Genomic DNA, 24,917 nt, shown 5'->3' with positions numbered 1-24,917 from the left:
TCTCTTAATAGCAGTTGTGGGGGACAGAGTCGTTACAAATATGAGTCGTTAATAAGGTGGTATAAGCGTGTGTTCTCATTTAGGAATTTCCGCATTGGCTAACCCTAGCAATGGTCTGAGAATTTTGGCTAAAGTCAGTTGCTTATTTCTGCAACAGATGCCGTCACTGATAAACTTTTTATCTATTTGCCCTGTACTAGAAATGTTTTGAACAAAAGACTATATTCTTCAGATATACCGAAACCGATAGCACATCAGAGTCATTTGGAGTCACTTTAAGGCAAATTTTCACTGTAATGGCAAAATTCAACATGATACTTTAATTTAAGATATGTAAGGCGGATGGCAGCGAGAGCAAGAACACGAAACAAGCACAACTCCAACAACATAAATACATTGAATCTATGCATATACACATACATACACTCAACACGTTCCGACATGTAGGTATTGATTCGTTAGAAATTCCACAAAGGAATGTGTACGAGGTGCATGTACAGTTAAGTAGTAGTAATGACAAGTAAAGTTTTAATGAATTGGTACATACAAGAACATATTGTGTGTGTTTGTATTCAGTGCCCCCCCTAACATATATATTTCACCGGAGTTATGCTTATTTCGTGTTACACTGGTGCTGCCATCTACCTTCCATATTTGCAAGCGGAAATTGAAAGTGAACAAATTTTCGTGTTGTGTAAATATCGTACTGGCAGTCTTACTGCTCTCTGCGGAGAGACTTTTAGACCGCGCCTCGAAGTTAGGTAAACCGGAGAAAACCAACTTCAGCCGACCAAGACTGTCCCGTCAACGGAGTTTGAACCTGGCTCCTCCAAGACGAGACGACTGACATGTAATCGACGACAAGAAAATACTAGTCCAAGACACATCTCTACAACTGCCTACAGGAACTCCAATCCTGTCATGCACGTACTATGGGACAAGGACGGCGTCGTACCTAAAGCCACAGTACAGTACAACGACGAAGAAGGGCTCTAATCTGAGTGGCAACTAAACTCTAAAAAAAACCATTCAAGTACCACATCACCGTATCCTTAAATCTCATTGGATTAATGACTCTCTTACTGATCTCAAGACCAGCAACAAGAGGATCACTCACTTACCGTAGTCTATGATTTCCAACTACATTTTAAAGATTTATTTTTCTAGATTTAAGATCAACCAAATGTCCTTTATTTATGGCAGTGGTTCTCAAACCTTTGTCACCCGTGGCAACCTTGTTTCATCTGCGGCTCCCCAGAATATATAGTTCTTTTTAGATATTTTCACTTATATAAAAGAACTACTCTTCAAAGCATAAATAGGCGCACAAATCAATTTCTCCAGCTCGCCGTTACGAGCGTTAAGGCTGACGAGACGCACACTTGGAGAAATACTTATTTATGGTGATGTGTGTACAATATGTGGAATAAATTCGTTAATAATATAATAGAAAGAGAGAGTTCTCACATTTCTCTCTTTATCTGTCTTTATCTGTAAATGCTAAGCCATTGTGCGCGAAAGATCATTTCTAATCGTGAAAGCAATGGCCAAACAACAACAAAAAATCAAATGATAAGCGGTCGTGATATCAGATAAAAGAAAAAACGTCAGATTCTCGTGTCATGTGCGAATGGGGATAAAACAATGAAAATGTGGAAAAATCATGAGAATATGGCGGAAAGCTGACATCGACATCCGAAATGTGACCGTGATGTTCTAGGATATGCATTCAATGTTTGGTGCGTATTTGGTTTATAGTATTTTAAATACTTAGTTTCTATGGTGTTTTCTTTTAATGTTATAAGCATCTTAATTTTCCATGTTATTTATTTGTGTACACACAGCCTCTTCGAATGTAAAGTCATAGTCAGAATTTTTAGTGCCGCGCACAGGCACATTTTAAAACCTGCTAAATCAACCACCTCTGTAAGTTTTCCACCTGTGTAAGTTGAACCGTTTTTCAAGGAAAGGCCACAGAAATACACAGGATCATACCTTTAGACCAGGGATCTTCAACCTTTCAGACAGCGTGGGCCAGATTGAAATTTCCTAAGAACCCGTGGGCCACCAACTCATACTGAGGTATTTATAACTGTAGGAAGAATCCACACACACACACACAGATTTACAGGGGGCTTACTCATGTAATTTAGTGGCAGCTTATAGAAGGGGGTCAATGGAACCCGAGTTGAGACTTACTTATTCTGAAATTATATATTTTTTTATTAATTATCAATTTTGATTAGTTCTGAAGTCCCAGTAGTCCTTCACTTTTCCCACTGATTCATAATTTTCAGCGATTTCAGAAACAATTGGTGATTTTGCCAGCGTCCCGTATTTCAGATGAGTTTCCCGTAATGAAAATAGTCCCCAGTAACGATATGAATGGGTTTCTTTTTTTATATTTTTCATGCAATACATTTTACTTTACTGCGACTTGCTTTTCCCGACTTTTCAGCAATTTTAGCAAATTTGTCATAAATTGGGTTTTATCGTTACAATTTACTTCAAACTTAATATATTACGATTTCCCATTATTTTCTTCGATTAGACGTGGTTACCCTAAGTAGGAAAGTCTAATTTTTATTTAAAACCATAAGAATATTACTGATATCAAATAAAACCATTTTTAATTTAGTTACAGTTAAAATAATCAAGTCTGCTTGCGGACCATCTGTTCCCATCGTCGCAGATGATATAGGTTGAAAAACGCTACTACTACTACTATGGATGAGGCCATTTGAGCAGTGCCGTCTTAACGAATGGGCCCAACCGGGAATGGTCCTGCTGCCTCAAGACTAGAGGGGGCCTCACGAAAATGGGATCTAGTTAAAATTTTCTAGAATTTATCAGGTACGGCCTCAGAAAAACCACTTGGCCCGGGGGCCCATGATGCTCTTAAGACGGCCCTGCATTTGAGCCCCTAAAATAAATTTTGTAAGGGGGCTGAGACCCCTAATAATTTCTGAAACCCAATGCAATGCACCTTTCCTCTCCTGTGTACACGCTTGAGTCCCGTATATACGGGACGACCAGCAACTTTCGGCCCCTCCAATGTTTTCCTCATGTTGGCGCCTCTGTCTCTGCGTATCTGGGAGCAAGAGTTTACACAATTTAATAGATTTTTTTATACTACCTTTCAGTAGTCCGGTGATCCTGGCAGAGCCTTAGAGGCGTATGCAGGAAAGGAGGGAGGCATCTTTGATACATTTGTCCATTAAAAATTATTTCGCCCGAAGAGAGGCGCCGACACGAAGTAAACATCGAAGGAGCTGAGAGTTGCCAGTCGTCCCGTAAATACGGAACTCAAGCCCGTATGTAGGAGGGGAGGGGTGCGTGGGGTTGTATATTCATTTGTTATTGCCTCAGCCCCTAGGTTTCGACACAGCTATTTCTCCTAATATTTCCCATTAAACAATTCATGTGTGGAAATAGATGTCATTAACAAAAAGATTATTTTCGTTAAGAGGAGGATGGAATCCATCTCATTCAGGTAGAATGAATCAATTAGAAATAAATTTTATAAAAAAATTTAAAATATTATTTGTGAAATTTGCGCTCTTTTCGCTCCGTAAAATACGGTTTCAGTTTCGTCAGGAAAATTAATTTCATCCGAGCCTCGGATAACTAATGCCATCTACCAGCTCAATATAGAGTTTATGGTGTTATTTTCTTCGGTTACAATGTTTGCCTCAAGATGGCAGTATATATCTCAACATTTTATTGGATTGAATAGCAATTCAGCAGTAATGAAGGCGGGAAATTCAAAATCTATCAAACTAATTAGTCAAATAGGGGGAATTTGCCTTTGCCTAAACTGAGCAAGACTGCTATCCCAACACCACATTAGGGTAGTGGTTCTCAACCTTGGTAAGCCCGGGGCAGGGTTGATGTTTTTTTTGTGAGTGCAAGACCTGGACATGCACTCGACTTACGGGAAATAAATTAGTAACAATGAAATGGTGAACCATTCAAGGCCCGGTTTGACAGATTCAGGGCCATGGGCGGAGATACGGGGGGACGTGGGGTTGCATTGCCCCCCCCCCCCCCGAGTCAAAGGTGGAGTCGACTGATCTAATGTATATATGAGTTGACATCCTCATCATCGCCTCCCCCCACACTTCCAAGTGTATCTCCGCCTATGTTAAGGGCCCGGTAATAGCGGGCCGGGAGGTTGTGAAACACTGCACTAGAGATATCGTGTTGTCTATTTTCCGACACCTAGTGGCCTAATCTGCGACTATTCTGTCGATAATTTTTCTAATGACAGAATGAAATTTCGGCTTCTGTAAAACTAAGTCGGCTTGCTGTAATTTGAAAAAAATCTTCCCTCCCCCCCCCCACACCCCTCTAAACAGTTAGGCAAAAATATGCACAAAATTTATATCATTTCATGACCGATATGACCCACAAATGAGCTACAAATATTTAGATTTGTATAAATTTGCTCGTCACCACTATATTACTTCTCACATTTTCTGAAAATTTAATTTTTTTTTATTAGCCTGACATTTACCCCTTTACGATCACAGACGAAATATATCGTCCGAAACGCCAGTGGAAAAAATTCGATTCGGTTTTCCATGTTTTCCAGACAATTTCCATTGCAAATGACGTATTTCAATAAGGAATCAGTGTCCACTAATTAATGGCCGTTTTCTATTGCCGCATGGCTGACGGACTAGCTAATTGGATCGCCAAACTATCCAAGTGGCATTGTTCATGGACGTTTTCTTTACTCTTTCCTCATTATCGTGAAGCTTTATTGTATGAACCTATGAACCGAAATTGTTTTTTTTTTCCTCCCCGTTCTTTCTATACTCAATTTAATAATTCCTCCCACCCACATATAACGTATCGTTCTACTATGTACACGTAACAGCGAAAAAGAACACACGTAGGGTGAGGAGAAAGAGAATTCTACAGTCGAATCCCGTTATAACGAATGCCAAGAGACCGGAGAAATCACTTCGCTATAACGAAATTTCGTTATAAAGGAATTCCAGGTTTATGCCTTGTTCCTATGTAAGCTTATCTGGGGGGGATTAGAAAAGTGTTCGTTAAAACGAGATTTTCGCTATATTGGTATTCGTTAAAACGGGATTCGACTGTATAATCTTTCTCTTATCTACTATACTTGTGTCTCTTTCCTCTCTTATATTTATTTTTTTCTTTACCCTTCTTTTTTTAAAAAATGTGCGAACAAGGTTACCAATTGTACCAATTGACGTACCTCCGATACGTCAAATATAGATCATCCACAAATTTGTTACTAAAATTTCATATAGTTCTTTCTTTCATTTTAAAACTCTGGTGATGTGATTACCTGTGGTTTTTTTTTGCTGTTTTAAGTTTGAACTCGTTGTTTGTTTTCCCATAGAAGTTTTCTGATTAGCGATGGCGGTTTGGAGGTTCGACAACATCGGTTGCATCCCAAGATCTGTGGGATTTATATACGCTCTCGGACTCGGGACGGTATTCATCATTGCGGTCACGAGAAAAGATGTCACTCCATTTATGCCTTACATAAGGTATAACACTAAATATACAGAGTATACGGTGTTTAAGGGGAAGAGTGTCCCAAAGGAGTCGATTCCAAAAGTGTAGTTAAACAAAGAAAGTTCATCTGGAATATTGGAACTTCCGTAGATAAAAATTGAGTGAAATCAAAAAATAATAATTTTCATAAGAAGTGTCAGATTAGAAAAAGTTAACGATGAGATGAAATTTGCGTCTCTCTTTAATATGTATCTAAATGAAATAATCCAGTTATTCATTTGTACCAAACTTCGCTGAGATATCCTTGATCAAAATTCTTGATTTTTGCGATTTTTTAATAATTGGATATCGGAAAGAATACAATGATTGTCAGAGTGAGTGAGAAAAAAATTAATAGTTTCCATAATTGATATCGCTGCGGATTTCATTAGAATTTGTAGGGAGGATAAATTTCTGTTTTTGTGGGAAAAAAAGCAAATTTAACTGACTGAAGTCTTTTCACATTTGGGGAAGTGTATAAATTTAATTTTTTTGTTCCTGAATTACTTTACACAGGAGTTCTTAACCAGTGGGGTCTGCAGACCCTTCGAGGGTCCTTGGAGAGATTTCAGGGGGGAGTCGTCCGTGAGCTTGAATAACAAAAAATTAATTATCTCATTGTTTTTACAATAATTGGCCGTCATGGCCATCATTTTATATGCACAGGGGAATCGGTGGATGTCGTGTTATTGGCATAAAAGGACCTTGGCAGTTTAAGAACCCTTATTTTATTTGGATGGGAACTGCCATAGCTATAGTACTTTTTGGCTAACCATCAAACGGATTTTACTTAGTTCTTGAAACAAAAACCGTATTTTTAATTCCTTTAGGACATTCTTTATACATATAAAACCCTTTGTAATGTAAAATCCCCATAGAGTTATCCAAATAACTCACCACTTCGATTCCTGTTTCAATACGATATAATCAAAGAAAAAGATATTTATTTGGGCTTATTATAATTGTAACGTTATGCTATATTTTAGTGAGACTGGAGCAAAACCCCCCGAATCAGGATTATTCAGTATAGCACTATACATGATCGCAACCTTAGGTAGGTACATATAGTTTTGTACTATAAATCACAGTATTGATTTTAATGAAATACGAAATATATAAATGAGATAAATGAGGGACAATTACTAATTTTCACCACTCACAGTTCGACTTGAAGGGCGGGACACCCTTGACTAGGGCTGCTAAGAAGGATTTATTGATTTGCTGCCATTTAGCAGCAAATGCATTTTTCCCCTGCCATCCTACCATTGTTTTTCTTGATCACTCATTTAATAAATTTGCCACCCTGGACCTCTTTAGCCTCCTCCGCCCGTGAATACACTTTTGGACTTGGCTAAAGATGTCTGGCCGGCTCCGTCGCGAACTGGCCAATTTCGGGCTTTGGCAGCAAGGGGCTGTTCAAGTATTACGTCATCATCGATGGGGGGGGGGGGGGGTTCCCGATTTGCTGGCTTTTGATGACAAGGGGGAGGGGGGGGTTTGGATAATGCTTACCAAACCTTACCGTCACTTCTGAGATATAGATGGCAGCACTGAAAAATCATACACAACACTAGATACGCACTCAGACTATTAGGTACACACACTTACACTTCCGGCACAACTCACTAGGTAGGAAATTGCCTATGGCGATAGACCTGAGTTGTGCTCGGTTTCAAAAAAAAAAAAAAAAAAATGCTTACGTCATCAACCACCCTTTATGAAAATATGAATTGGATTCAGAGAGGCAGAGCTGATGAAATTTTACTGACGGGGGGGGGGGGGGGGATCAAAAACGGCTAAAAATTTGCTTACGTAATACTTGAACGACCCTTAACATATATATTGCTTAAATTTTGATGCCCCACTTTTGTGCCCGTACATTATCAGCCCATATCATAGGCATTATTACACATAAATATTGTTTGAAAATTCATGAACATATAAATATAACCATATTTCACTTGTTACAGGCATAACGACAATGCTAATACGCTACATGATCATAGAGGAATGTAATCAAGGTGCAAGCAAAGTTTTGACCTACTTAAGCAGAGCCTCATTGGTTCTAGGACTCCTTTCAATGTGTGGAATGGTAATCGTTGGAGCCTACCCAGTAAGTATGAATAAAACGGTTTCAATTCCATAGAATTTCACGCAACAAATTCCATGTCCAATGTGTATTTTTCTACGTATTGTACAGGAATAATATGATTTCTTTACCTAGATGCTGACCGTTCCATCTGCTCATCAAACTGGGGCATCGACGTTGTTTCTCTGTTGTTGCGCTTATGGTCTAGTCGAGACTATCGTCAGCTTCAAAATGGTTCCTTGTCATATTGGTCGAGCAACATCCATAGCCAGAGCGACTATTACGTCCCTCGGTGCTTTAATCCTGGTGGCCAGTATCCTTCAATCGGTTTCACAAATTTTTTAATTGTTTTGAAAACAGTTTAGAAAGAAAATTTAGAATTTTTTTGACTATTTTTGTATGTTTTTTGGAAAAAAAAGAAATTATATGCAATATTTTCCTCTTAATATTGACAAACAGTGACCACAATAACAACTATTGGTCTTCGAGAAATGAAAGCTGACTCAGGTTGGTCAGGTGGCAAATACCCGGGTGATCCTGTAAGTATATATCTAACATCATGTAACACAATGTTTTCTCAACCTTTCTGAAAACTGGGACCAGTAAAATGTCTGAAACAATTTGACAGACCACTTGTGTCCCGTATTTCGGGACATTTTTGTAATTTTCGTATTTTGTTTAATTATTTGTTCCATTTTTTCAACGATACGATTTCAAAAATTTCGTCAGCACTGCTCCCTACCTCCTAACGCATATTGGTGGGATCAGAAACGTACGCGGGAAGGGGGGCATAGGGGGGCTCATGCACTCCCTCCCCCGACGAAAAAAAAATTATTTTTTAATGACAAAAAATATCTTAAAAAAATTAAAATTTCGAAAGAAAATACCTTTATATGTATAATCATAATCTTATATTAAATTTGTTAATTTTAATGCTATTTGAAGGGTAAGAACTCAAAATTTCTCTTTAAGAAATTCATTGCGACCTACCCTTCACCCGCTGACCAAATGTATATATGGTAATCCTTGACGCGCAGACCAAATATGGCCCTGAAGGTTATCTGATATAGCTCGCCCCCGTTAAACCTAATTTTGGAAAAATAAACTAAGCGGCACATTCACAAATCGCTTAAATAATCCGTGGTACATTTTCAGATCACTGAAGTAGGCATCAACGATAACTTAAGTAACCCGCGACACAGTTCCATAACACTTAAACGATCCGCGGCATATTTAGAGATCCCTTGAGTGACATGTGGCAGTTTTAGAGCACTTAAGCGGCCCCAGTGCGGTTCTACATCACTCAAGTTACCCACGGAACATTCCCAGATTACTCAAGTGATCCGTGGCATAATTACGGATCACTTCAGTAATGCGTGGCACAGTTCCAGAGCACTTTATGGATCTGTGAAACATTTAGAGAGCACTAAAGTGGCTCTGTCGTAGACTTATCAATAGGGAGAATGTTAGTTTAGAGATGCCCAATAACTATCGAAAGTTTTTTTCCGTTTTTGGCGCACCGAATAAGATTGTCATTAAGAATATTTCATATCTTCATAAAGGGAGTTGGTGACGTAAGCATCATACAACCCCCCTCCCCCCCGTCATCAAGTCAAAAAATCGGAACCTTCCCCCCCCCCCATCGATGCTGACGTAATACTTGAATGACCCCCCCCCCCTTAAGGGGTTCTACTTAAGAGCATCATGGGCCCCCGAGCCAATTGGTTTTTATGAGGCCCCTCTACTTTTGAGGCCCCCAGGCCGTGCTCGGGTGGGTCCATGCGTCAAGACAGCACCGCATCAGATCATTTGAATGTCTTTTTCGTGAAATACATTTTTGTTTACTGCAATTTCAGCAGTTTGCATTTTGCAATTAGCAAATTGCATTTAGAGCAATGATGAGTAGTCTTTTTTGCAAAATTTAGTGATATCTCCGTATTCGAATCGCAATTTCCTGTATTCTCCTCTATGTGATTTATAGTGAATCTAAGTATGGAAAGCTCTTTATCCATACTTAGAATAAGACAACAATAACTATTCTTTGTGGGGCATTGTATAATATTTTATCACGTATACATTTATTGTTTCTAGTTTTGTAATTGCCTTTTTAATTGGGTTGCTGTAATTTTGAAATATGTGACATCCATATTTGTTATGGGCAACTTTTTCTCATTAGGCATTTTGTTTCTTGTGGTGGTGCATTTGTATTTGGAAGTATAATTTCATTTGAACCCATATGGATATCACTACTATCACTTACAACAGTGAATAATTTTATCGATTCTGCCTGCAGACCACCAATGCCATCTTCCCACTGACGATGGCATGAGAAATGCTGGTGTAACACATTTGAAAATAGAAGTAATGGCAAATCAATCCTTTTATTATTGTGGTAGAAATATGTGAGGTTATTGGGCCATATTGAACGGGTAAATAAACTTGATGTCTTGCTTACATGAGTGACAAACATCTCCAAGAGTCTGTAAGCAAGTGATATCGTGCTTGATTTTATGTTTCACATTTTTATTTACTCATAGTGGCCAAAAAAGCTATAGTCTGTACACCATGATAATAACGAACTGTGAAAACCAAATTTGTTTGATCAGTCTTTTTGGTTTTTTAGCATTTAAATGGTACTAAAATTGTACAGGGTGTCCTGTAAGTCCTGATTTGGTCTTCATAACATCAACCATCCATCATAGACGTAGGATTCCAATTTAATAAAATACTCAAAACCTGTTCAGAAATCGCCCTGTATCAGTTTTGAGATTGAAAATACAAAATTTCACAAACTAAAACAATGAAAAATAATAAAAGTCTGGGAAAAACAGCGTAAACTAACGCACAATCCATCTTTCCCTCGTTTATGCTGTTTTACTCCCAACTTTTCTCAGATTTTTTAATTCTAATATCTCAGCGAATATTGCAATTAAAAATATGGAATTTTTTTTTTTTTGGGCTCAAGAGAGACAGTGTAACAACTTTCAAATTGAAAGATAGGTGACGGGGGCCGTGTGAAAATTTAATTTTTAATATTTGCCACACTGCATTTTCATTCTCAAAACTGGTACAGGGCAATTTATGAACACATTTTGAGCATTTTTTAAACTGGGATCGTACCTCTACAAACAATAGTTGATGAGATAAACGCTGAATTAGGACTTACAGGACACCCCATATAGAGTATGTCAAAACTGAAGCAATATGGTTGCCCAATAAACAATTTCCTTAATCATGAGTCATAATGCAGAACAGTTTCAAGTGCACTGAAATTGTTACTACACTGCACATGCTCCTCATTACCATTTCTAATGGAACATCTAGCAAATAATAGGGGGATGCTAGAAAATATGTGCATTGGTGTCTCAAGGAAAAATATTTCGGATCATGCAGGTTATACATTCAGTGGCTATTTCCTAAAAACTTGAAATAAAATTGGCAAACTGATATATATTTTTTCAGTGCACACTGCACTGAAGCTAATTAGACAATCCACCAATGACTGATAACAACCTTGGAAGATCATCCAGTGAGGATTTACATCGAGTTACCTCTTACAGAGGTGGACCATGATGGAACACAGCAGTATTCACAAAATTAAAATGATAGAAATGGGGGAGCAGAAAATAAAGGAATTTTAGCATTGTAATAAAAATGAAAAGAAATTTTTTGGAATGATTTGTGATTTAAATTAAAATAGGAAAGAAAACAACCAAGATCAGAAGAAAGATGAGGAAGAAGAGAATCTGAAATTGCTTTATTTTTACCCAGCCCAAAAAAAGTCTTAGGCCTCCCACCTGTTTCATCACTCTGTATGCTAGCCCATACCTGAAACTACTCGAAATGTCTATAGTTTCTACGGATTTCTACTAAAAAAATGGAATTGCAGTGAACTGCAAAAACTAAAGAATTGCATGTTTTTTAAGTATTTGTTTTTGATTGGAGAGACTTCTCTGAATTATATTATCTTACCGAGTACCAAATGATGTCATACAAAGAATGAATCTCCAAAGAATGAATATCAAGCTGAATTTGGAATGAAGTGAAGCAACATTGTTGTTGATAGTCATTGCAAAGGTTTGCTTTGTTGGGCTGTCTGCACATCTGGAAGTTGAATCCTCAGGTAGCCCTTATACTGAAAACATTTTAATCACTGAATTAAAAAAAAGCAAATGAGCAGAAGTTTGATAATTTACCAAGTTTCTTCATAACATTTTCGAGGGATAAGTTTCTACAAAGAAAATGAAAGAGGGATGTTGATGATGACGGAACAGTGATAACCCCTCTCTTGTTTCAAAAAATTAAAGAACTTTCATTGATTTCGTGAGTAGCATTCGTGGCAAACAGGTCCAAACTTAAACAAAACTACTTTAAATATTCATCGTAGCTGGGTAAATACCCAATATGGTCAAGTTGAAGGAAATGAGAAAACTGATTTAAGTTTTTAAAACAGTCATGGAAGAAATTGTGGAGGGTTCCTTACCCCCTCCAGTTGGTAAACATTACCACTACGGAGAGGCTTGGTTCCAAGGTTGGCATGTATGTGCTATCCATCGAGAGAGAATGATGCTAATTGGACAGAACTCACAAAGCTGGTTCCAATTAGCTATGCTTCCTGGTAGTTTTACTAACTCAAACTTAGACCTATCAATTTGGACACAGATACAATTTTAACCATTTGGCTGCCAGGAAGTTAATCATTCCTGTATAGACATGCAGAGCCGTATATATAGATTTTTGCTGCCCCCATGGCTAAAACTTCCGCCGGGGCAGTTGCCCCCCCCCCCCCAGTTCCGGCCCTGTAGACATGTCCCTGAATTACAAGAATTTTTTGTGGTAAAATGATAATTCCCATTAACATTTTTAAACACTTTCCAGTAAAATGAATTATTTGAATGAAAAATAGATTTTTCTTTTTTACAAATTTTTTAAACATATTTTTGATTTTTTCCTTCTATAGGGGTTTACATACGTTGCGATGGGAGCAGCTGGTGAATGGGCTCTGAGCTTACTCTTCCTGGCATTTTTCTTGACTTTCGTTGTCGAATTCAGAGGAATTGTTATACACATCACTATAAATTACAAACATCTTAATGAGAAGCAAGTGAATGAAAATAACATTGCTGAGGAAGATGATATAACTCAACCTATCATTTCTTGATGGAAATTTATTCATGAATTAAAAAAAACCACATATTTATATAGAGGTCCCTCTTTCATAATGTTGATATAGATTTTGAAATCAAAATACAGGTTTTGGTGTCATTTAGTCCTTGAACTGTTCAATTGTCTATGAATGATCAACTTAATATTGCAAGTCTCAATAAAAAAATTGAATTTTCAACCAAAAAAAAGTAATTTCTTAAAAAATTACCTATCACAACCCACCTTAAGACAATCATTCTTCAATAAATATTTTTCTTAACCCTCTAACTCACAAAGACGGTCCCGATAGGGAGTATGGAGCCTCAGGGGTGGGGAAATGGAAAGATAGGTCTAAGTCTTTGTATGAGGATGGAGGAGAAAGAAAGCAGAAAAACTTGAATGAGCACACTTTCAGAAATACTCAAGCTTTAAATAAGGTAAAAAAAGTCTGTACAAAAAGACTAAAAGCAAAGAATTTTTTTGCACCGTTTTTAAAAGTTTTTATACAAAATATTGAGGAAAGTCAAAAATTTTACAATGTTTACATATGAGCATGGTTTAGCAACACATCCCATGTGACTGAAGTAACTCACCACTAGAGAGGAAAGGCTAGGGGGCTATTATTGTATATAGACGCATTATTGAATTCCATGTGAGATTTGAGAGCCACGAAAATTAGCACTACAGCTAAGTTCTAAAACTTAGTTGAAATTTGTCCACAGCACCTTCATTATCAATCATTGTTGTCAGAAGAGGAAAGAGCTTTAGCAATTTCACCCATTGCTTTGACATCAAGTAGTACAACACGAATTATGGGTCATGAAGATGTGAAGTACAGTATGGTCCTTCTAGGGATATTTCCCCAGAAGTTTTTGCAACATCGATGGAAACAAAAGGAATAGTAACTGTTACCATTCTCTTGAATGCTAGAACCTGCAAGTGAGACATTAAGAGGTACTTGCAAATGATATTGGCCATATACAGGTTGTCCATAATTAAAAGACCCTATTTTAAAGTAGCCTACGATGAACAGCCAACGATCCTGTAGTTTAAAATTTTGTTATCATACACCAAAGGTTTTCAACATTCATTTGAGCTTTTCGAATTCTCTTCCAAGTTTGATATTACCATAGAGCAGTTACTGCGGAATTGCTGTTTTGGTGAAACAATTTAATCAAGAAAAGCACAATCTCTTAAACTTATCGTCATTGTCAGCAGCAAACACATTGAGAAACAAGATCTCCATGGATGTTTCTGGGTTTTATAACAGCTGCTGTGCGACATCACATAAATTTACATGTTTACTACAGCTATTAAAAATGAAACGTTCTCTGGTGGCGACATGTGCAACTAATTTTTTTCCCCGAAACAAATTCCCATCACTTCACACGAAGTCCTCTACAAAATTTCACTCTTTTCTTATGACTGGTTTTGCCTGTAAGCTACTTTAAAATAGGATCTTTTAATTATGGACGTCCAGTATATGGACCTCGGTAAGAGAGGAGGCTGCTCCTATCTTGAACTGATCTTGATACTATCTTGATACTGGATACCTTTAAGGGAAAAAAGGAGCAGAGGAGATCTGCCGAGAATATTGCCAGGAACTCAACATGAAATTATTTGCCCATGGCACAATATGGCAACAACCTGAAATATTTGAAGTTTTTCTTGAACAAATATACTTAGCTCACGAGAAGTTTGAATGATTGATTAAATGAAACTGCCACCTATCAGGTGATTTTGGATAAACTCTAGAAGTTTAAGAAAAATCAAACTGAGGCTAAATCCTGTATAAAGTCCAAACTTTGCCCTCTTGAATAATTGTGAATGAAAACTTGCTCAGGTCCATGCCTCACTTCCTGTGCCAATCAAGGACATAGGAAACGCAGTGACGGAGTTCTCTGCCTTGAAGGACAAGAAGCAGTATTGGCATGTGATCAAAAAGTGGCAGAAAGATAACTTTTACAATGATGAGTTCTACTTTTGGGCAACTTTTCTTGCAATTTCATGAATAAAATCACTAACATTGCTAAACTTTTGACCCGTTTAAATAAATGTCATTAAAAAAGAGTTGGAATACTGCTTTTCCCTAATATATACATTGTTCGGATGCATTAACTATAAATTATAGCATTTTTCACACAAAAGCATGGGGTCTGTTTCATGATATTTTTTTTTTGTAATATACACACACATGAACAATTGTTGAATCTCAAAATGGAAGCAAGCAAGAAATTATTAAGGCACTCAAAGAAAAGAGGATAGCGCTTATCAGTAAATACAACTCTTTATTGATAGCACTTGCAATTAAAATACTGAGAGGGAGAGCACATGTTGACACGATCAACTTTTCGTTCTGTACATACTGAATTGAATGCTTCTTGAACTGTGTTTGAAAAGCCAAAAAAAAACTATATCTAAATTTCTATCAAAATGTCAAAATATATATATTATACGCATAAATATACATAACAGAGAGATGTATAAAACTAACATTTACATACAATGTACGAGATGTACAAGGAAAAGAAATTTTTTTTTTTAATCGAAACTGGGAGGAAAAGAAACAATGTGCTTTTCAAAGATCAAAATAATAAAAAACAAAAAGCATGAATTTATTACAAGTGTTCATGACCTCATACTTCTGACCACCATCTCTGCCCTTTTTTTGTCTTCTCGTCCTCACTGTTCACTTCTGATTCTTTAACTGGTTGGAGAGCCAATCCAGACCTTCATATAAACCATCACCACTTGTTGCACAAGTTGCTTGAATATACCAATTACGATTTCTTAGAGAATGGAGGCCTAATTTGTCAGTTATTTCTGCTGCATTCATAGCATTTGGCAAATCCTAAAATCAAGAGGAAGACAGTTATATATATATATACATATGCATTGCATATATACCGTATACACGTAATGTCTATAAGGAACCACCTTTTTGCTAAAAACTGGGCCCAAAAAGTAGGAAGGGGAGGTTTCTTATACATGTAGAGTATCATGGATATTAATAAATTATACTTAATTTCTTGCAATTTTCAATGAGAGTGGCTCATGATAATGAACTAGTTGATGCAGCTGATTGTTTTGTATCATGTGCAGGGTGCAGGTCAGGTCGATAAGATACTTGCCTACAGTACCAAAAGATGTTTAGAGGCGTCATGAGTTTGACACCCAGTTCATCCTTGACAAAAACTTTTCTGACAAAGGGGTACAACAATGCTTATAAAGTTGATGCGCTTCAAGCTAGTCTACAGCCATAACTACTGTATTTTCTTGTGTACCAATAGATTATGCATTTAAAAAAACAGGAATTTTATTGTGAATTATATGCCCCTGAATCTTAACTGCAACTTTTTTCGTGAGAACTTAGAATATATATAAATATTCTTGGAATCAATTTATAAAAAAGTAATTTTTAAGATTTGTAGATGGTGTATACATGCGAGTAACATTGTTATTTCTTAAGATTTCATTAGCGATGAATGAAATTTTCATCTCAAAGTAACACAATTTGCATATGCAGGTTAGTGCACAGGAAATTACAGGCCCCTAAACCAATGAAACTTTAAGAAGGTCTTGATTAAAGGAATAGGAAAGAAATTAGGAGCAAAAAAAATAAAATAAGTTCCACTTTTCACCACAAGGGGGATTCTCTATGCAAAATGCATTTGCTAATTATTTTTGAAATATGTGACTGAACTGTTCAAACATCAGAGAGGGAAAAAACCTACAAAAGTTTTCTGTCACAGGTCAAATTCAGTATTGAGATAAAATAGTGTACACCACTAAAAATCGATCACATCCAGACTCAGGGTTTCTGATAACAATAATCACATATATGAAAGAAACCCAAAAGCTAATAGGATTAGGATGATCATAAATCCTGTTTCAGGTGAAAAAGCAGGGCAGGTTCTTTTTTCTCCCTATAAAACTAGTTGCAAAATGCTCAACAGTGTTGCTGTATTCCACAGAATCGTTATAATTTTTTTCATCATACAACTATGAAATGGGACCCCCCCCCCCCTTTAGCAGATACCTTTTTTTTTCATTCAGGCCATAGTGAGAAGTTAGAATAGAGCTGTTTCATGTGGATTTGCAAATCACTCTCCATTCCATCTTTTAATGTATGGCAAGTTTCATATGTATCTGATTAACTGGAAAAGCCCAGGCTCTGTCGTAAAAAAAAAATGTAAGCACTCCTTACCTCCCCCCCACTGGGCATCTCTGGCAAAACCACAATTTATTGATGTGTCAAAGATTACATACAACGCATCGTAATTAAAAAATCTTATCTGGTCAACTGAAAAAAATTGACTGAGAACTGAGGAGGGGCTTTTTTTTTTAACCTTACATTTGCCTCTTCATGGAAGGGCATTACAAAATAATCTCCCATGCAGATGGATCATAGTGACCATAAAATGAACACATCCTGCATGGCCTTGCAGGTTGGTGTAACGATAACTTATAGGGGGTAAATGAGTCTGGTTCAGCCTTAGCTTTAAAATGCTCACGAGAAAGAAAAATGGAAACATAAACCACAATTCTGTGATAACTATAAATTAAATATTTTTCATGATATAGGTCCATTCCATACTTTGCGGCAAAGATAACAATAATGATAACATTATCCATGATTTTACTGTATATAATAAGTATAGTACAAATATACATTGATTTATTAAAGCATGCAGTAAATTTTTTAGAAATCACAGACGGCATAAATGAACTTTTTAAGTTTGATTAACATAACATCATCTTGAACGAATATATCCACAGGTTATGAGTGGAAATCAAGAAATTGAAATCTAAACAATATAAAAAACAATGATGATAAAAATAATACACAGATAAGGATTTTTTTTTTTTAAATTCCCTTGAAAAGCAAGTCAAATAGAGTGAAAAACGAGAAAATTCAATCGTCTCCGCCCCCATCCAAAAAAAAATTATTAAACAAAATTCTTTCAGATAATGAATTAAAAATTAATTGCACAAAAATCATTCACCTGTTTGTTAGCAAATATTAAGAGCACTGCATCCCTCAATTCATCTTCAGCCAACATGCGCATTAGCTCTTCCCTTGCCTCACCAATTCTCTCTCTGTCATTGCTGTCAACCACAAAAATTAAGCCTGCAAAACCACACAAAACACACTGAGATGAAGAATGTGCAAAAATAATAAATTCAAGTATTAATAAACTGACTCCATGAAAAACGAAAAAAATTTTAAAAAATACAAATTTTTATGAATGATATTCTAGTATTTATTAAATGCATTATAGCCTCGCAGATAATCATGGATGACTAGAAGGCATAACATCCCTAAAATGTTTGCTACTAGCATCACATGTACATGTGATACACTGACTTTCTTATCTGAGCCAGGGTTTAAGCTATGGTCGCATTTTTTTGCAAAATGTGAAAGAAAATCTTAGAATGCAAAAGAAATAGTAGCCACTTTCACAAAAATGCATACAGGAGGTACGAAACAAGAGGGCATCCAACGATAAATCATTAGCATTATAGCAATTTGTTAAAGCTTTTCTTCCCATTTTCGATTTTTTGCTATAGGAATTTTTTATCTAGCTTAAACCCTGATCTGAGCATTGCAAATATGTCATCATCAACTGTTTGCATCTAATTTTGTCTCAAATCAATTGGAACCAAACAAGAAATTTCACAAACTAACATGAATATTTCACTTATGTTTTAATAGTCTACTGTTTAGGATAAATTTCAAGTGGTTTTTTTGCTTAAAGACTCTATTGTCTAAGAGTTTTTTCTGCTCCAACAGAAGAACTCAGAATAGTTTCCTTTTTCCAAACAAAGCCTTGAAAGGTTGAAAACCAAAAACATGGGTGAAAAAAATTCACATAAAATTGTTACAATTCAATTTAATAATAGAATTCTAACTAGATGGATGGCCAAAATGAATCAAAAGAAAAAAAATTAAATGCCAGTAAGATTTCGGAAGAGAGCCAGACTTTTTTTTTGTAAAAAGGTGATCCAAAACAATTTTTCAGGATTTAATGATTTCTTTCCATGTTGTTAGATGACATAGACAAAGTTACAAAAACAATTTGCCAATAACACTCAAATTCAGGAAATACATTCAGAAGTTCAGACGCAAATATCAATTTATTCACCATGGATTCGCTAAGCCCTGCCAAATTACAATTGCTAAATGATGTAACGAAATCATTTTGGAAAGGATAGAACTTACATAATACCATTTTGGTTATCCATAAGTTCTGGACACAACATATCAAAAATAATTTAGGTGTCAACCCAAATTTTTAAGAGCCACACAAGCATAATTTTTTTTCCCTCAAGAAAATAATGATTTTCCAACTTTTCCTCTGACTTACAAGAAGAGTCCTACGGTGTCCTTAAAAAATAACAAATAAAATTTAAGTACATTCATCTCACCCAGAAACAGATAAAAATAAAAAAAATTGTGAGGAATGCAATTATTAAAGCTACAAAAAAAAATTGAAAAATTATAACAGTTGGATACTTATCGCCTCTTGAACTTTTTAACATTATCTATGAAAATCTTTTTTTTTTCTCAACTTTCTTTTCCTCCAGCTTTCTATGCCTTACAAACGAGATATGTACAGCATGCGCCTCTCTTTTGCAGACACCAGCAGGACAAAAAAATTTTCCGTAAAAGAGGGTGACCATTAAATCAAGGGTTTGAAATTACTTGGTCGTAAGAGAGAGATGACCACATCTGAAAGAGATGTCCATAAAGAGGGGGTTTTAGTGTACTTTTTTCTCTCTCTTTGTCTGCGCTGTACTTGATCATGTGGTGCTTGAATGACATCAATTTTAACACTCTAGGGTTGCAGAATTTTTAAATCCATTCTTGGCCTCTATTGGCATTCAAAATATTAATATTTACATTTTCTTAGTGACCTATAATAATTCCGCAAATTTTTTTAAATATTTTTGTGCATCTTCAAATGAGTAAAATCAGTGGTAATTTCTTTTAAAACTTTTTCAAGACATCACCTTAGGACAATTTCCTTTTCAATCATCCCTTCCCATGTTCAAAGACACACTGTGAGAAATCAGAACACTTTTTAGACTAAAATTTAACAAGATACAGAAAATTTTAGGTACAAATTTTTTTAGCCTCCATTGCGGCCTGGGATTTTTCAAGCCCCTTTTTAAATAACTAGCAAGAGTTTTTGATTTGACGGAAGAACTTTTTTTTTAGCTCTAGCTCATCTCAGCAAGATTTTTCAATGGATGATAGAATTTTTTCTAGAAATTGAGAAACATAGCATTTCGATGGCGTTAATCACTGGAATTCGAGAAGCATCATGTAAAAAACTCATGGCTCCTCATCCTATTAAAAAAAACATTTCATCATTTGTGTACTATTAAAGAATGAATTTAGTCTCAGGATCAATTCACTTCCCATTTTATTCCCTTCGATATAAATACACACACTAATATAGAGCAAATAAAAACAAAACACCTAGGTGCCAAAAAATTTTTACACCGAGAAAAAGGTGTAAAACAATGCCTCTTTTGACTTTTTCAAGCATAGCGACCCTCTTTCACATTGGCAGATACATTGCTACAAATTCCAAACATTTTGTGGTGCTCTCAGCCTGCAATTTGATAACACGAAGAAAATTTTAAGCAATACCAATTTTTTAGTCGTCATGGCAACGTGGCGCCTGGGATTTGTTCAGCACTGGACTAATAGAAGTACTACTTAATCATTATAACTAATATACCCCAATAAAATGATGGGAAATTGATCCAGACTACCCCGAACGTAAAAATTATGTAACATGAATAGAAATGTTTGGTGAGGTTTTGAGCTCGTTATGACAAGTACGAAATGGAGATGAATACTTTTCTGCAACAAAGAAATATCTTTAGAAAAAAAAAAAGCTTTAATATCATCAACAAAATCAAACATTTGTAATTAGACAAACTGCATGTTACCTCATCAGCCATAAATAAATGGAAGCATGACTAACCTTGGGTGTTTTGGAAATAGTGACGCCAAAGCGGTCTGATCTTGTCTTGACCACCAACGTCCCAAACAGTGAAACTAATGTTTTTGTACTCGACAGTTTCAACATTAAAGCCTGAAAAGAAATATAGTAAATGATTATAAGGAAACATTTCTAAATTCCAGAATTTTACTGAATAAGTAGAAAATAAATCAATAGGCTTATTTAAGTGAGAAATACAATCCCCTCAATTTTTTTCTTTTTTTATTGCCCACAAAACATTGAAAACAACCTTTTATGTATATCTCATAAATTAAGGGCGCTCAACCTTTTGAAAAGTGCAGGCCACTCCACTGGTATCAAAACGTGTCGCAGAGGAAATTTAAGTGATCTCTACTACTTTACCACACACCAACTCTGGTCATATAGCCATACTACAATTTCTAACCATTGGACTTCGGTGGTAAATGTAGACGCCATCTATCGGTGGTCGCCCCAGGCTGAGTTAGGTAAAGAACATATTTTTGTTCTTCCCCAGATTTGATTGAACCCATGGACCTTGACAGTAACCTTCATGGTGGAAGACGAGCATCTTACCACTCGAGCACTATCCAAATTATCTGGAACAGTGCCATCGCAGGTCACTCAAGTGATCAGGAAATACACCACGGGTGCTCCTGAATTGCTCTGGAACTGTACTGCAAATCACTCAAGTGATTTGTAAATATACAACAAATCACTTGAGATATCTGGGTCACAAGTTACTTACGTGATCTGAAAATGTATCACTGGTCGCCTATGTGGTCTGGAACTGCACTGTGAGTCCCTTGAGTGATCTGAAAATTTACTGGGGATCATTTAAATGACCTGGTAATGTGAAGCTTATCTCAAGGCTGGACAAATTACAGATGCCAGGTCACCATGGCAACTAGAAAATCTGTATTAGCGCCTAAAATTTTATATATGAGAGTGCTAAATCAGTCTAGCAATGACTCAAAATTTTCTTGAAGTCTCAGAAAGTCAAAAAAAAAAAACCATTTAAGTCATTTTTTCCTGTGGTAAAAAAACATGCTTGGCTCCAAGTAAACTTGATTGGCACCTAAATTTTTTTTCTGATTTGTCAAGCCCCGGCTTAGTTGATTTATACTAAATTAAGTTTGAGGTCAGGAGCCATGTCAGATAACTCTGAGCGCCAAATTTGGCCCATGGGTTGAACATGTATGCCACAGATGATACACAGTAAATTATGGCGAATACCAAGAAATAGACACGTGTGTGTTTTCATGAATCAACATCTCACCTATAGTAGGAATTGTAGTAACAATTTCCCCGAGCTTCAACTTGTACAATATTGTGGTTTTACCAGCAGCGTCGAGTCCAACCATAAGAATACGCATCTCCTTCTTGCCGAAAAGTCCTTTGAAAAGGTTCGCAAATATATTCCCCATGTTTCACTTTCTGTTTGAACACAGACCTTGAAAAAAAAAAACTACACGCATTTATGAAAGAATAAAAGTTACATTATATCATCACTTGAAACGCAATAACTATGAACTGCAAACAGGGTTGTAATTTTGGGTGGTTAAAACAAATTTCGACCAGGTCACTGGCTAAAAGTGGTTTAAACTGGTTTTAACCAGCTAAAAAATTATTTTAACTCGATAAAACTATTGAAAATCTTAAAACTAATATACAATCTCGCCCCGATTTAACAAATTCGATTTACCTTATTTTTTTCTGAAATTCTGGTAAAAATATAGATCAAACTTCTATTTAATGAATAAATTTCCTTGATATAACGAGTATTTTTCCAACAATCCAAAAACAATTTTTCTCATTTCTTGTCACCATTTCAAAAATCACAATCCAAAGACGACTTAGAGCTCTTCTTTAGAGACAAAGGAAAAAAAAGGGGAAACAGGATCTGTTTCTGTTTGAATAAAGGAGACAACAAAGCCATTCAGAATGTATGTTGTGAAGGATTTAGCAATTGTTGTAACACCAATATGCACCATAAAACATTGTGCTGTCTGTATGTTCGGATTTTCAGTAAAAAAATAAAGTTACATCACATTAGTGCTCTTTCTTGACAAGTAAAGAATGGGGGAGGGGAAGTTTCTGAAGAGAAAATGTCTTTCAATTAGCAAAAAAAATGCAATTTCGACAGAATTTGAAGAAAATGTTTGACGTGTCAAACAAGCTTTTTTCTAGTAATTTTTTTTCATACATTCCAACTTTATCCTTCACTAACAGTTTGAAAAATAAATGGCATTTGGCAGCAATGCAACAAGCAGTACGCACAAACTTCACATTAGGTTCAAAACACATTCACGAACATTCCAACATGTAGGATACTATTAGGGAATTCCATATGGGAACGTGAACATTTCATAGGGAAACAGCACTTCAGATTGCTAACTCAGACTGTTAGGTTCTTACATTTTCGGCACAACTCACCAGGCAGTAAATTGCCCATGGCGATAGACCCGAGTTGTGCCAGTACCTCCTAGAAACAGAAGGCTTCCGCAGTGCTTGCCATAAACATCATCCAGACTACCTAGCAAGTTTGCCACAATTTGAAACACAGCATCCTATTTTGTTTCTTCTTATTTTGGCGTAGAATCTTCCTGATTGGCTCACAAATACCGCATAGCGATTGGATGTGGGGCATAGAAATCGCCAATTCTAAGCCCAATCATTTCCTTTCCACACAACGATGATACTGGTACAAGCAGGGAATTTTTTCCCCTGAATATTCTGAGGGAAAATGGACCTTACTGACGTCACAAGCAGACTGCAGAGGCCTTCTATCTTTAGGAGGTGCGGGTTGTGCTCAGAGAGGAGGACAACATGAACGAGGATATGTGTGGTTTTTAATTATCCCAATACTTATTTCGTTGATCATCTAGGATTGGTTGGGGATTTTTTTCCCCCTTTTTGGCGAGAAATACGTTCAAGAGTAGTGCTCCGTTTAACTCTCGGCAATTTCTCTTCATGCATTTGGACGTTTTTCTCGCCAAAGGGGAAAAAAACTCCAAAAAAAGGGGATCATACTACAGTTGTTCCGTTGCAGCTGCAGGGTTTCGAACCACGGGTCAATTAGATGCGATTTAAACCTAGCTGGACTGACTCATTTAAAAGGTACACGACTAGTACTTCCGCATTAATAAATACATATATATAAAATTAATACAAGAAATAGAGACCAGTTTTTTCATTTAATAGGCTCAACACCAGCGGCATATTAGCAACAAATGTCAAAGCGAATTTAATGTCAAATTCAAATCTCCCAACAAGTGAACCGGATCGAATTTTGATCACGTCAAAAAAATATATATATATTCCCAGCATATGATGGAAAAGGGATTTTCAAATTCCATTTTAAATGAAGATTTTAATACACGTTACTACGATCACAAATTTTAATTAACCTGTTCACAAATCACATAAAAACTATGATTTCATAATTGAGAAAGGGAATGTTTAAGAAAAATGGAATTTACCATACCGTAAATTACACCTCCCAACTCCTACGATTGCAGCAAATTAAAAAAAGAAAGAAACATTTGGATTGTTGCCAAATCACTCGAGTCATCATGGTGTAATTTTTATTTTAATTATCTCATCCGATATCTATTTATTCTAATTTTTTAATTAAATTTTCAACTTTTTCACTGGAAATACTAAATAAATTATTATTTGATTTTTTTTTCAAATGAGAAGAATTCTTTTTCCATCAATCCCATTTTCATTCTGTGATTTCATCCATTGATGCAACGCACTGTCATTGGACGAACTCGGCGTTGGGATGACGCCGCGACCACTCACAATGGATTTAATATCTTCGATGTAGATAATTTGAGATTCTGATAAAAAACGATGTCTAGGATTGATGCATTTATTTGAAATAAATTCATGTTGCGAAGTAAAAAATTGGAATCACTTGAATTTTTAAATTAAGTTTTCAAAATTATTTATTATTCAAAAATTGGTTGAAATATTATGAACGATCACAAAACAGAATTTAAATTGAACGCCGCATGAGAAGAAAGACCTTTTTGCTAAGCATTAAAAAATGTAGAAAAAAGTTATGCTTATTCTGCTTCCATGTGCTAATGAAACAATGTAAAAGGATGGACTTTTTTTATGAATATTATGGCTGTGAAGGT

At 36.0% G+C, this 24,917-nt stretch overlaps 2 protein-coding genes across 3 annotated transcripts; one reads left to right on the top strand and one right to left on the bottom strand.

The window, feature by feature from the left end:
- Positions 1-1,635: 1,635 nt before the first annotated feature.
- On the top strand, positions 1,636-12,974 carry LOC149078875 (DNA damage-regulated autophagy modulator protein 1-like). Of its 2 annotated transcripts, XM_089241058.1 has the most exons (7): positions 1,636-1,739; positions 5,381-5,531; positions 6,525-6,592; positions 7,509-7,651; positions 7,763-7,940; positions 8,087-8,166; positions 12,588-12,974. In XM_089241058.1, exons 2-7 carry the CDS (start codon positions 5,398-5,400, stop codon positions 12,786-12,788), a joined length of 804 nt encoding a protein of 267 aa, XP_089097184.1. In that variant the 5' UTR covers positions 1,636-1,739; positions 5,381-5,397; the 3' UTR covers positions 12,789-12,974. The 2 variants fall into 2 exon arrangements, with proteins under 2 accessions (XP_089097184.1, XP_089097185.1); XM_089241059.1 differs by lacking the exon at positions 5,381-5,531 and having other exon boundaries at positions 1,675-1,739.
- Positions 12,975-15,040: 2,066 nt separating this feature from the next.
- Positions 15,041-24,518, bottom strand: LOC149078874 (ADP-ribosylation factor 1). Its single transcript, XM_089241060.1, has 5 exons — positions 24,257-24,518; positions 22,049-22,222; positions 20,773-20,883; positions 17,779-17,903; positions 15,041-15,623 (listed from the first exon to the last, which is right to left on the bottom strand). The coding sequence occupies exons 2-5, from the start codon at positions 22,194-22,196 to the stop codon at positions 15,462-15,464; spliced, it is 546 nt and encodes a 181-aa protein (XP_089097186.1). The 5' UTR covers positions 22,197-22,222; positions 24,257-24,518; the 3' UTR covers positions 15,041-15,461.
- Positions 24,519-24,917: the final 399 nt, after the last annotated feature.

The sequence above is a fragment of the Pholcus phalangioides genome, unplaced genomic scaffold (genome assembly GCF_987345545.1).
Source record: "Pholcus phalangioides strain wild (caught in Gottingen) unplaced genomic scaffold, Ppha-v1.0 ptg000013l_1, whole genome shotgun sequence".
NCBI lineage: Eukaryota > Metazoa > Arthropoda > Arachnida > Araneae > Pholcidae > Pholcus > Pholcus phalangioides.
The sequence above is the reverse complement of the archived record's forward strand: the minus strand, read 5'-3'. Positions and strand labels throughout refer to the sequence as shown.